The 13902-nt window shown below is 39.0% G+C and overlaps 1 protein-coding gene across 1 annotated transcript; it reads right to left on the bottom strand.

Annotated features, from left to right (window-relative positions):
- Nucleotides 1-3049: 3049 nt before the first annotated feature.
- Nucleotides 3050-12026, bottom strand: LOC122094122 (dihydroflavonol 4-reductase-like). Its single transcript, XM_042664812.1, has 6 exons — nucleotides 11909-12026; nucleotides 11548-11717; nucleotides 4003-4197; nucleotides 3682-3841; nucleotides 3288-3480; nucleotides 3050-3149 (listed from the first exon to the last, which is right to left on the bottom strand). The coding sequence occupies exons 1-6, from the start codon at nucleotides 12024-12026 to the stop codon at nucleotides 3050-3052; spliced, it is 936 nt and encodes a 311-aa protein (XP_042520746.1).
- Between the last annotated feature and the right edge of the window lie 1876 nt (nucleotides 12027-13902).

The raw sequence follows: 13902 nt of genomic DNA, 5'->3' as shown, positions 1-13902 counted from the left end.
CTCATTTTGGGCCAACCCAATATGAGAATTTCTTCACTGACCTCGCTAAACTACAACAAGTGGGAACTATAAGAGAATTTCAAGGCCAATTTGAAAGATTATTTACTCGTTCAAGAGGGCCAACAATGGCACAATAGGTCAAACTATTCAAAAGTGGACTCAAGGAGAAGATATATATCAATGGTATGGCGGCACAACCCACCAACCTATCAGATCCATTGGACAGTCAAATCCAGATGCAAGAAGTAAATATGGTCAATGCCAACACCACCACATCTAGTATGGCTAAACCGACTATACTAATACGCTGTCTTTCACCAATAAAATGCAAAAATGGCAGGACCAAATTTTGCATCACAACTGTGATGAACAATTTAACCCAGGTCATCGGTGTAAGCGGTTACTCCTAATAGAGAGGTACATGCTAGAGGATGAGGAGCTTCAAGGAGATGTTGATGGTGACTATGCGCTTGCGGTAACTTAGGAGGATAAGACTCTTATTCCTAGTCCTTGAGGACAAGGACTTTGTCAAGTGGGAGGGCTTGCTATGGTGCTCCCTACATGGAAGAGCTTCCACACACTATTGATGTTGCACATGGTTGAAGTAGTTGGAATGAAGTTAGATGTAGTTATATTATTATAGTTCATGGATATTTAGTTATTAAGTAGTGGGAAGTAGTTTAGTGGTAGTGGGATACATCATGAAATGGGAATGTAGTTAGTAGAGATGGCTTCCCATTTGTAGAAGTAGTTATGACATGGTTGTATCTAGGAGACGATAGTAATAGATGATGCAAGGTATTATGAACAAGTCTCCTGTTTTATCTCCTCTCCTCCTATCTTATCTTCTCTCTTTTTTCTCTATGCCTCTTCTAACACACGAGTTACATTTACCCTCCCACCATTCCTCGACCAAGAAAAGGGTGTGGCCGAACCCAAGGTCGAGACCAAGGGCTGTTACCAATACCAATGAACTAGCACGCAATAGTTAGATAGAGAGAGAGTGTGAGAGAGAGAGAGAGAGAGAGAATGTGAATAACTCATCTTCAGAGTTAATGATATGAAATGACCAAAATACCCCTGAAAGTTGCACTGGCCATAAATCTCTCATATAAAGTTGGATCAAAGCAATTTATGATGCTTGAAAAGAGTACAACACACTCTATAACTTTTCAAAAGAAGCCAACTGCTAAAAATACCATCTCAAATTATTAAAATGCTCCCAAACCAAAATTAGCAAAAATCACCACAATTTGCTTGAAAATCCACAACATGAACTCATGTGACTTCTAACACACTACTAAGTATTGCCATGTCATTAGAATGTTCAAACACTATCATGTCATCACCTCTATCCACTTCAATATTGACACATGGCCAAAGTGGCCAACAAGAACAACCTATATGCAACACTTTTATGGTGTGGGTAGTAGCTGCATGCATAGGGGTTGAACTTGCAAGGGATACAGTTTAGCTGGTGGTGTTGGCTGGTGGTGGGGGGGTGGGGTGTTTGGTTTGTGGGGCTGTGGCAGGGGTGGTGGTTGAGTTGTAGAGTGGATTTTGTAGGGTTGCAAGGTGGTGTGGTGGCAGGACTGAACTTGCTAGATTGGGCTGGGAAGAGGCCAATGCAGCAAGGACAAGGGTTGCGGAGGCAAGAGGTGGCTAATCGCAGTTGCAGGGGTGGGAGCAAGGGAAAGAGGGGTGGGGTGGTGATGACAAGGCTATCCTGTGCTCTGAAGAGGAGGATAGGGGTTTGCAGGGTTAGGGGTGTCACCAATAGGGGTGGGAGATGGGTTGTAGGGTGGATTTGTAGGGGTGCAAGGTGGTGTGGCGGTAGGGTTGGATCGAGTTGCGCTAGGGAAGAAGCTAATGGGACAGATATAGGAGTCATGGTGGCAAGGGCAAGAGGTGGCTAGTCAAAGTGGCAAGGGTGTGCATAGAAGCAGCAGAGAGAGGAGTACGGGTAGGGGTAGGGGTTGGGGTTGGGGTTGGGGTTGGGGTTGGCGTTGGGGTTGGGGTTGGGGGTGGAGATGGGGTTTGGGAGGTGGTTAGTTTACTAGAGGTGGTGGGTTGAGCTGAAGGTTTTTTCTTTAATAAAACTATTACATTTCATGGTTTACCACTATTAATATAAAGACCTTTTAACAGTTTTTAAATATATAACGATGCTAATTGAGTTACTAAATAATAAAACGAAATTCAATGTAATATTAAAATACTTTTTTATAGTGGATTTTTTTTACCATCGCTAAAACTAATGAAGTACCATTACTTTAACAATACATAATAGTATTTAATAGCATAAATTACCATCGCTAATACTTATACAGGAGAAGACTCTCCAAGCCAGAGGCATATTGTACACCCTCTTTCAATGAAATATTATATTAATTATATTTTTCATAAAAAATAATAATTTAAGAAATCATTATGGGAGGCTGTAGATTACCCCGCTTGCTCAGAGAACCTTCTCCCAAATTATAAATAGGAATGATTAAATTATAAATGTAAGCAACATGATCAAATATTCAAACCGTCAGAATTAAATAATTTTAGGGCATTTCCTCTTGGATTCCAACAGTGAGAAAACCCACCATCATTTAAGGGGTGATGGCCCTTTTTTTTTGGTAGTGATAGAGAGTTGGATCAGATGGATTTAGATACACCATGAAATGTCACTTTTTTATATGATGACATGGTCTACATATCCACTTATTTTGAGCACTATCAATACTCATATCATATGCATGTGGCCGAAATAGCCATTATGAAACAATACTAGAAACCAGGTCCCCAAGAAAATTACTTACATGGTGAACATTATTACTGCAGAATATGAGTGAAATCATGGACATATATGACTACGTCATTTGGCGAAAATCATAAAATACTTCAAAAAATTGATGAAGAGATGATGATGTGCTTAATTCCCCTTCTTCACACCTCCTTTCAATTCCTCTTAGATATCATTGGTTTTTTCAGGTTCCTTAGATTTTGATTTAGAAAGGGGAAGCAATCCCTTCTCCCTAGCTGATTCAATGGCTTCTACTTACATGTCTTTTAAGCTGTACTTGAACTCAAATCCAAGCTCTGTAAGTTTTCTAGACGAGAAAGCAACTACTTCCAAGCTTTCTCCTTCGTAGTTGAACCTGCATGACAACTACCACTAGTATTAATGTCTGTTTTGACCAAAAGCCCAACATTTATTAGGCTATAATCTGGCTTTTTAGAGGTTCATATATAGATTTTAAACTCATATCATGTACACAAGTGAGGATGGAGCTTACTCAGTTGGGACGTTGTACTCTGGGAATCTCTCTCTCAACGTTTTTGGGAGATCAATGATGGTGGCATTATGAGAAGAGCAAATGTACCTTCCCTTCGCATCAGGGTTCTCAAACAAGAAGATATGAGCATTGCAAAGGTCATCCAAGTGCACAAATTGAACTTGCTTTAGAATTGAGTAATGAGCTTCATTTTCTAAAATTAAAAAATGGGTCACAACACTATAAGATTTACGACTATGTTTGGATGTCGAGAAAAGAAAAAATTCAACAAAAAAAAAATGAATTTAAAAAAAGAGATAGATACATAAATCAATGATTATTTTTGTAATTTTTTTTTTTCACATCCAAACATAACCTTTGATGGGTAACAACGATAATGAATGAGTAACCTCACCAGTGATTAGTGCAAATGCTGTTATTAAGCTAGGAGGCATTGAAGGCATGATAAATGGCCCAACCACAAGTGTTGGTATAATGGCGATCAGGGCCATATTGTTGTGCTCAGCAAAGTCCCATGCTGCTTTTTCCGATAATGTCTTAGAGACAAAGTACATCTGAGCACAGAAAATATGAGAGTAATATGGGATTCAAGGATGTTCACCACTGTTTTACTTAACAGCTCAAACTGTTAGGGAAAGGCAGGGTCGCTGTATACATGAACAGAATAATATGCTTCTATCTCTAGTTGAAATTTGAGAGATAGGAGCATACGTACCCATCCAGTCATCTTCTTTGTCGTAATGAATTCTAAGTCACTCCATGAGCTCTCGTCGTATTTGGGCAGTGGCCGTTCTTGTCCCATAACAGTACCGGCTGATGAAGTGAATACAATCCCCCGAACTGTCTTTGCCTTGAGACACGACCTCATGATGTTCAGCATCCCATTCACTGCCGGCTTTATCACCTCATTCTTAATCAAGAAAACAAACCAAGCCACAACAAATTAAAGCCATCAGTACCGATTAGTCTGATTCAAGGTGGAACACTTGATTCAACTGCCTTATGAAACTAACCTCCTAACTGCCTTATGGAATCAGTGTTAGTGATTCTAAATCCTAGAATCATTTGAATTACCTATAGTGTATAGAATACAAGAATGAATAATGGAAAGAAATCAATCACATACCCGTTGAGCGTGAATAAAGTCCCTAAATCAAGGTTGACGCTTGTACCACGAATTATGATGAAGAACCACGCAATATGGGTCCTTCTACTGAGATCTTCTGCAGCCTCTTACTATGGGATCTTCTCTCTGTCTCTACACTAGCTTTGTGAGAAAGCAGTGCTCCCAAAATATTATTATGAAAGTAATAGCTGCAGGGACCATCAGTATTCTATATATAATAGAATTCCTAAACCCTAATCCATTCTCACAATAGAATAGGGCTAGAAGTTTCCTAATTAGAGTGGTCCTTATTCTCTTGGGCCCAATGGGTCAATCAATATCAGTTAAGCCCACATAAGAGTCCTAACAATCTCCCACTTGGGCTACACTGATACTGATGTCTTCCCATTGACATCTAGCCAAATAATCCCAAGATTAAATACCACTCAAAACAAACTTTGATCCAATCAATAATCTCCATTGTTGAACAATAGTAGAAAATACACCTCAATATACGGCATATAACTATCTAATGTTACAGACAACAGAAAATTATCAATTCAAATCGCCTGGAAACATAGATATAAGGAATTATATCATAACTGTGATCACATAAGATATATCCTTCCTTATAGGTCCGTTCCTGATCTAAAGACCAGCCTACCTTGAAAACCTCACAGGTAGAGCCTATCTTAATCAATACTTAGGCAAACCGCCATTTTCTTGTATTAATATCTCACTTTGGCATACAGCCTATGGTTAACAACCATCTCCATGGATTTAGGCTAAATACTGCCATAAATCACGAAACTTGGCTAAATACCGCCATTAACTGTGACATGTCAAAGTAAACCACAATAATCATACAACAATACGATGAGAGAAAATATAAATGAACACTATACTGGAAAGTAAACATCCTCAATATAGATTGTGCTCATAATGTATGATCTAACAAAATAATGCTTATTACAATACCACTATGGATAAGTAAACTCCCACTAAACAAGCATATCAAAAGATTCCATCACACCCATGTTAGAAACATGAGTCTTAAAAATTCCCACTGGAAGAGCTTTGGTCAGAGGATCAGCAACCATCTCTTCAGTAATAATATGCTCAACAGCGATCTCCCCAGTGTTGATCTTCTCGCGAACCACAAGATATTTAATTTCAATGTGTTTGGAGCTGCTAGATCTCTTGTTATTCTTTGCAAAGAAAACAGCAGAAATATTGTCACACCACAAATGCAAAGGCTTAGAGATGGAATCTACAACTTTCAGTTCAGATATAAAATTCCTCAGCCACACTGCCTGCTTGGTAGCTTCATAAAGTGCCACAAACTCAGCTTGCATAGTGGATGAAGCTAAAATAGTTTGTTTGGCACTCTTCCAAGAAATAGCTCCTCCTCCCAATATAAAAATGTATCCAGAGGTAGACTTTCTATCATCAGTACATCCACTGAAATCCTAGTCAGAATACCCCACAACTTCAAATTTTTTTGATTTACTGAACACTAGCTTGAAGTCCTTTGTCCGCTGTAAATAGCGCATAACCTTTTTTGCTGCAGTCCAATGAGCCAAACCAGCATCAGATTGAAACCTGCCAAGTACACTAATTGCAAAGGCAATGTCAGGGCGAGTACAAACTTGTGCATACATCAAACTTTCAACGGCAGAGACATAAGGCTTGTCATTCATTGAGCTCCTCTCAATATCATTCTTTGGACATTGTTGCTTGTTCAACTTGTCTCCTTTACTGATGGGTGCTTCACCACCAGAACATTTAGACATGTTAAACCTCTTTAAAACTTTATCAAGATATGCCTGTTGTGATAGCCCAAGTAACCCCCGCGGCCTATCACGACTAATCTCGATTCCAAGCACATAACTTGCTTCACCCATGTCCTTCATTTCAAAGTTTTCTGAAAGAAAACCCTTGGTCTCCATCAATAAGATTTTGTTGCTGCTAGCCAATAGAATGTCATCCACATAGAGCACAAGAAAGATGAAACTACTTCCACTGAGTTTCAGATATATGCACTGATCGATTGGATTCTCTACAAAACCAAAAGAAGTCACAACTCGATCAAATTTTAAGTACCATTGTCGAGATGCTTGCTTTAACCCATAAAGAGACTTTTTCAGCACACAAACAAAGTCCTCTTTACCATTTTCCTCAAAACCTTCAGGTTGTCTCATGTACACCTTCTCTGACAGCTCTCCATTCAGAAATGCTGTTTTCACATCCATCTGATGTAACTCTAGGTCAAAATGGGCAACAATGGCCATGATAATTCTGAATGAGTCCTTTGATGAGACAGGTGAGAAGGTTTCCTTGTAATCTATCCCCTCTCGCTGAGTAAAACCCTTTGCCACGAGTCTAGCTTTGTAGCGTTCTACTCTACCTTGAGAATCTGTCTTGGTTTTGAAAACCCACTTAGATGCAATAGCCTTACAATCCTTTGGAATTTGCACTAATTCCTATACTCCATTGTTGCTAATGGATAACAGCTCTTCCTTCATTGCTTCTACCCATTTGTCTGAATGCTTATGATTAACTGCTTGAAGAAAAGTAACAGGGTCTTCTTCTTGTCCTATGTCAAACTCACACTCATTCAAATAAGAAACATAATCAGAGTGCAGAGAAGACTTGCGCACTCTAGTAGACCTCCTTATAGGTTCAGGTGGAAGCCTACCAATATTAGCGGTATCAGGAGGTGAAAGTGGGTCTGTAATAGCAATATCTGTCCCAACTTGCAAATCATATTCAATTGGAGTTTGAGTGACTGTATCATCAGACAGGATGGGATTGAGATCAATAAGTGAATTTCTCAACTCAACAGGTGCTATCTTAGGAGTGTCATACTCCCCTTCTTCAAAAGAGAAATTACGAGGAGTTCTAGACTCTTCATTGCATTCAACAAATCTAGCATGAGTGGTCTCTACAATTTTGTGTCCTGGACCAGGACAATAGAATCTATACCCTTTAGACCTCTCTGGGTATCCCACAAAATAGCAACTTGTAGTCCTTGAGTCAAAAACTTTTTCTTGAGGGTTAAAGACTTTGGCTTCTGCTTGACATCCCCACACTCGCAAGTGTCTAAGGCTAGGTATTCTGCTACTCCAGACATAGGGAGTCTTATTCACAGATTTGCTTGGCACTCTATTGAGAAGGTAAACAGCAGTTTTAAGTGCCTCTCCCCATAAGGATTCTGGTAAGGTGGTATTGCTCACCATAGAACGGACCATGTCTTTCAGAGTACGATTTCTTCTTTCAGCTACTCCATTCTGCTGAGGTGTTCCAGGCATGGAATATTGAGGAGCTATCCCTGTTCTTGCAAGAATTTTGCAAAAGGACCAAGCAACTGCTCAAAATCACCACTTCTCCCATAATATTCTCCACCCCTGTCGGATCTGACCACTTTGATCTTCTTGGAGTGGAAAAGTTCAACTTCAGCTTTAAAAATCTTGAAAACATCTAGAGCACTAGATTTCTCACTAATAAGGAAGACATACCCATATCTTGACCAATCATCAATAAAAGTTATGAAATAACGGTGCCCAGTGAGTGTAGGGACAGTAAAAGGCCCACAGATGTCAGTGTGAATGAGGTCTAATACTTCAATGCTGCGAGTAGCATCATTTTTCCTGGAGATTGTCATCTTTCCCTTAATGCAATCTATACATGTTTCCATGTCCTAAAAATCAATATCTTTTAATATCCCTTCCTTTACCAATCTTTTCATCCTCTTGATTGAAATATGACCCAACCTTCTATGCCACAACATGGAGGATTTCTCATCAATCAGAGACCGTTTCACTCCCACATTCAGAACCCATGAAGAATTACAATTCAATCTATAAAGCCCATCAACAAGAGTACCACTACCAATAGAGATAGAATCATGTAATAAACAAAATCCAACTTGATTAAAATTAACAGAATAACCATCTGAACAAAGTCTAGAAACTGAAATCAAATTCCTCCTCATAGAGGGAACATAAACAACATCCTTCAAATCAATAAATGAGTCTGAATAAAAAAATAATCTAATAGTTCCTATGGCTTCCACTTCAACTCTAGCTCCATTGCCCACGAACACCGTCACTTCATCCTTGCTTGGCACCCTCCTGTTTAGGAACCCCTGCAAGGAATGAGTGACGTGAATAGATGACGCAGAATCTAACCACCATGAATCAATTGGTACATTAATCAAGCAAGATTCAAAACATACTAAGGATAGATTCATACCATCATCCTTCTTTTTCTCAAGGTAGGTCTTCCTCTTAAAACAATCCTTCTTCATGTGTCCTTTGGCCTTGCACCAAAAACACTCTATGCCACTCATGTCTTTTTGTACCCCTGATTCTTTGAAATTTTGTTTTCCCTTCTTGTTTTTCCCTCCTTTAAATTGAGTGAATTTTCCTTTCTTAAAGAACTTCTTGATCCCTTTGTTAGGTCCCATAGATGATGAAGTCTTACCTTGAGTAAGATTGGCACTTTCAACTTTGGTCCTATTAATTGTTCCCTCTTCCTGGGTTACCACAGTGATCAATTCATCAAGACCCCATTTATCCTTCAATGTGTTATAAGTAGTCTTAAGAGTCTTGTAGCTCTCAGGTAGAGAATTCAAGGCAATGGTGACCACGAAGTCATCATCAAAGTTAATACCTGTACCTCTGATCTTGTTTCCTAGGGAAATCAATTCCAGTATATGCTCTCTAGCACTTCCTACTCCATCAAATCTAGCCCCAGTCAATTGGCTCATGAGATCGTGAGCCTGTGATTTCTTAGAGCTATCAAACTTAGCTTTTATAGCAGCCAAATACTCAGAAGCAGTATCCTTTTTAGCAACACTATCCTTGATAGACTCAGGCAAAGCACTATTAATAACAGCCAAGGATTTCCTATTTGCAGTGACCCACTTGTCATAATCCCCTTTCTCAGTTTGGGTACTGGTTGCAGTAGGTTCAGCTGGTTTGGTGGTTCTAGTACACAGGTCTAGGTCCTTGAGAATCATGTAGACCTCTAAGTCTTCCATCCATTTGTTGAAATTATCCCCAGTAAGCTTAGGAATATCAAGTACACCAAAACTAGAAGACATCCTGTTGAATATTTTAATAAAGAATATTCTATTCAATATACAGACATATATGTAAAAGAATAAGCATGTAACAATTAGCTAAATTAAACATTACATGCTCAAGTATCAATTACTTCATGAGTGTCAATCGGAACTACATTTCTGACCTTTGGGTCTGAAACATACTGGTCCACTCAAGTTTCTGCTATTACTGCGAGACTTCTTCTAACTTTCGAAAAGTACCGCCATCTTTGGATGGACAGCATCTTCTAGGTTGAGAAATCCCTTTTTTTTTTTCTTGCTTTAACTTTTCTTTGATAATGTCACCTTTGGGTGAACATTAGCAACCTTGCTACCAACCATTATTCTCTGTTTTTTCAGACAAAGAAGACCTTTGATTTGTATTCTATTACAATAAAGTTGAACTTTACCACTTTGGTGGATTCCACCCAATCTTACTGTAATAGTCTACAAATTCATTCCGGCAGCTAAAAGTGGGATTGTTTAACCATGAATAAAAAAATATTCATAAACAAAAGCATGAACTACATTACCAAGAATAAACAAGTTCATATTCTGATATGCAAGTAATGTATAAGTTGATTTTCTTTCATTTCTTCCAATTAATAGAAAAATTATAAAGAATCATTAAACACCCATACTTGTAACTTATACAAAATAGATCATAAAAGTTGATCAAAACTAGGCTCATAATATATCAAAACGAAGAGCACGAAAAACTGGACTCAACGCAAAAAACCAGGGTGAAAAATTCTTCACCGTTTGCCCGTACGAGCCGTTTGAAGTTACTGTTTTTTTTTTTTTGAATCAAAATCAATCCGGGTCAACCGGTTCGGGCAAATTAGTTCCGGGTCAACGACCCGGTCAACCTTTGACCGAGTGGGTCATGAGTTGACCCACTGCATCCCGGGTCAACTAGGTAGGGTTTCCGAGTTGACCCGGCGATGACTCGCCGCCGTTTTTTTTTTGTTTTTTTTTTTTTTTTCTCTCTCCTCCGGTAGCCAATTTATGGCGGCGCGTGCCAGCGCGTCCGGAGGTTTCCGGTGACGTGCAGTATACCGCCGCGACCGTCTTCTCGTGCTCTACAACTTCCGTGAAGAAAGTTTTCCCACACGGGATCTTTAAGTAAGAGTAAAATAATGATTTTCATAAATAGAAACCCAAATCTTTTTTTTTTTCTTACATAATTTCTTGATTCTAACACCATAGTGTAGGCTCTGATACCAATTGTTAGTGATTCTAAATCCTAGAATCATTTGAATTACCTATAGTGTATAGAATACAAGAATGAATAATGGAAAGAAATCAATCACATACCCGTTGAGCGTGAATAAAGTCCCTAAATCAAGGTTGACGCTTGTACCACGAATTATGATGAAGAACCACGCAATATGGGTCCTTCTACTGAGATCTTCTACAGCCGCTTACTATGGGATCTTCTCTCTGTCTCTACACTAGCTTTGTGAGAAAGCAGTGCTCCAAAAATATTATTATGAAAGTAATAGCTGCAGGGACCGTCAATATTCTATATATAATAGAATTCCTAAACCCTAATCCATTCCCACAATAGAATAGGGCTAGAAGTTTCCTAATTAGAGTGGTCCTTATTCTCTTGGGCCCAATGGGTCAATCAATATCAGTTAAGCCCACATAAGAGTCCTAACAATCAGCCCTCCTATGCAAACAACAGAATACAAAACATCGTATCCCAACAGGTACCACCTATGTAGCTTACCTCAAAAATGATGGTCGTAAATTGTAATGTGGTAGCTATTTTGTGATAATAGAGCCGACAAGCAAAAAAAGCGAAAGAGTTGTAATTCTTACTGCCCTTCTGCTGAACATATGAACAGTAAAGATCCTCTATAGCATGAGCTAGGCCCTCCTGCTAATGACAATGCCGAAGGTGAGAGTGTCTAGCTTCTTTTTTATGTTTTGAGTTCTAATTCTAACTTTATCATATGTTACGGTATCAATGATTCGATATACTATACCAATTCGTTATGCATGGATAAAGAGATTCCATTGAAACAGATGTCCTGGCTCACCTCGGGATCTTTGGATTCGAAATCCATGGGAGTAGCAACGTGGAAGACTCCAGTGCAACCTTGGATGGCTCCGTCGAAGCTCCCCTCATCAACTAGGTCTGCTTTCCATAACTTCAAACGTGTCTCAGCATGAGGCAAGTCCAGCAAATGCTTCACCTTGTTCACATTGCCTGCAGTTATTGTTCATTCACATTTAAAACAGAGTTCAACCAGAGGAAAATATATTGTATTTTACTTCACTTTTTTTAATACAAAAAAGATAAAAGCATCTTCCTTATAGACTATAGTCATCAGTTCAGAAATGAAAAGAAGAAGAATAGAGAGCAAGCGCAGTTAGTGAAGAGAAGAGAAGGGACAAGACCAGGATCTCGCACTGTAGCGTTAACAAGGTAACCCTTTTGTAGGAGCTTCATGACAAGCCAAGAACCAACGAAACCAGCTGCACCGGTCATGCACACAGTGCTACGTTCAAGGGCCATTCTTATTAAATACTACAAACCACAGTTATCTTCTAACATGAAACAAGGATTCATGCGACTGCGTTTGTAAAGAGAAATAATAGTAGGCTCTCTCTCTCTCTCTCTCTCTCTCTCTCTCTCTCAGTTCTAACTTTCCATTCACTAGTCACGCGGAAATCACCACTACCAAACTGTTCTACTCAGGCATGAGGAAAGAAAGAACAGTAGATGGCCATATATAATGGGAAACTCTTACAAAAATAGGCTTGGTACGTATCATTAATTGTTCTACTCAAAAAAATAGAAACGTATCGTCAATCATTGTAATCAAACAAGATATGTTACAAATGACCAACCTTCCCATGTTTGTAATAAAAAATAATAGGAGAAGTGTTTTCTGGGAAGAAATACGATTTCTAAGTCTGCGTAAGGGCAATGACAGCACATGAAGAAGTATCAATAAAGGAATCGTAGTTTACCTTTTTAGGGGGGATTGATCATTCCACTCCTTATGTGTCTAGGTCATAGTTAGCAAAATATGTGTATTATACGCGTATAATATGTGCATCCGAACGTTTAATTCAAAAGTTCGTAATTTGGAGTATCAATTCAAAAAAAAACCGTTTAATACATGGATTTTAAAGATAACCGTATTATACACGAATAATACTCATATAATACATTACATACTCAATAAAACTTTTGGGTAAAAAAAAAAAAATTTGAGATTAACCCAAATGGGCCAAATCCCGATTCCCGACCCTTGTCTTCTAGGAGGAATTCTAATCGTTCGACAATATAACCCTTCTTCTTCCCTCATCTAAGTAAACCAAAAAAAGGACGAACCCTTGCCCCAGTGACCCCTTCTCCTCCATCTCTGTGGCTAGCGATGGAGAGCGATAAGTAAGACATCAATACCCCTTTCTCTCATTCTCTTCTCCATTTCTCTTCCCATCGATTGTTGAAAACCCAATCAACCCTTCCTCTTCTCCATTTCTCTTCCCATTGGTAGTTGAAAATCCAATCGAGAGCGATTGCATCTGCAAATAATTTTTAACGAGAAGCAAGAAAGTTTCATAAGAGATGACTCACATGGACAAAGTGTAGAAACGTAACCCTAAAACAATGCAGAAGATAATGGAAAAACAAGAACAAGCAATGTACACAGATTTACGATGTTTGGCAAGATTGTCTATGTCCCCAGTGAGATGAGATCCTACTTCACTATCAATGGAGAATAGGGTTACAGCGCTTGTCCCTCACAACTCCCAATATTGTTTTCATTACAGAGAAAGAAACCCTCACTACAAATATATAGAGAAAAAATCCTAATCTGAAAAGTACACAATTGCCCTCAAATAAAAAATTAGAGCGAGGGACCCCTACTATCCAGGGGGCCTCCTGCCCCCTTGCAACCCCCACGGCCTGCTAACGGGCTAGCAGGACCACCATCCTGCCTGTCGAGGCACTATACCAGTACTCCCTGGATTAAACTGTGACAGAATACAAGACATCATACACTAACAATCTCCACCTTGGCTTGAATTCTGTTGAGCCTCCTGTAAAGATAACATGTAGATGTCTTCATCCCCATACCTCATCAGAGGTACAAACCCGCACCTGTTTGGTGAATCCCTCATCTTCAACAATAAGTAATATTAATCAAGTCCAAACAGGACTCAAACTTCTCTGTAGTAACTGGCTTGGTAAACGTATCCGCAGGATTAACATCTATATGAATTTTTCTCAAGTGAATACTGCCTTCTAACACATGCTCCCTGATCTTGTGAAATCTCAAATCAATACGCTTTGTCCTTGCATGAAACACCTGATTATTTATAAGATGTATGGCACTCTGACTATCACAATGTAACATTGTACCTCCTTGCTCCAACCC

This window comes from Macadamia integrifolia, chromosome 11 (assembly GCF_013358625.1).
Source record: "Macadamia integrifolia cultivar HAES 741 chromosome 11, SCU_Mint_v3, whole genome shotgun sequence".
In the NCBI taxonomy this organism is placed as follows: Eukaryota; Viridiplantae; Streptophyta; class Magnoliopsida; order Proteales; family Proteaceae; genus Macadamia; species Macadamia integrifolia.
Note: the sequence above shows the minus strand (reverse complement) of the source record. Positions and strands in the feature narration are given on the sequence as shown.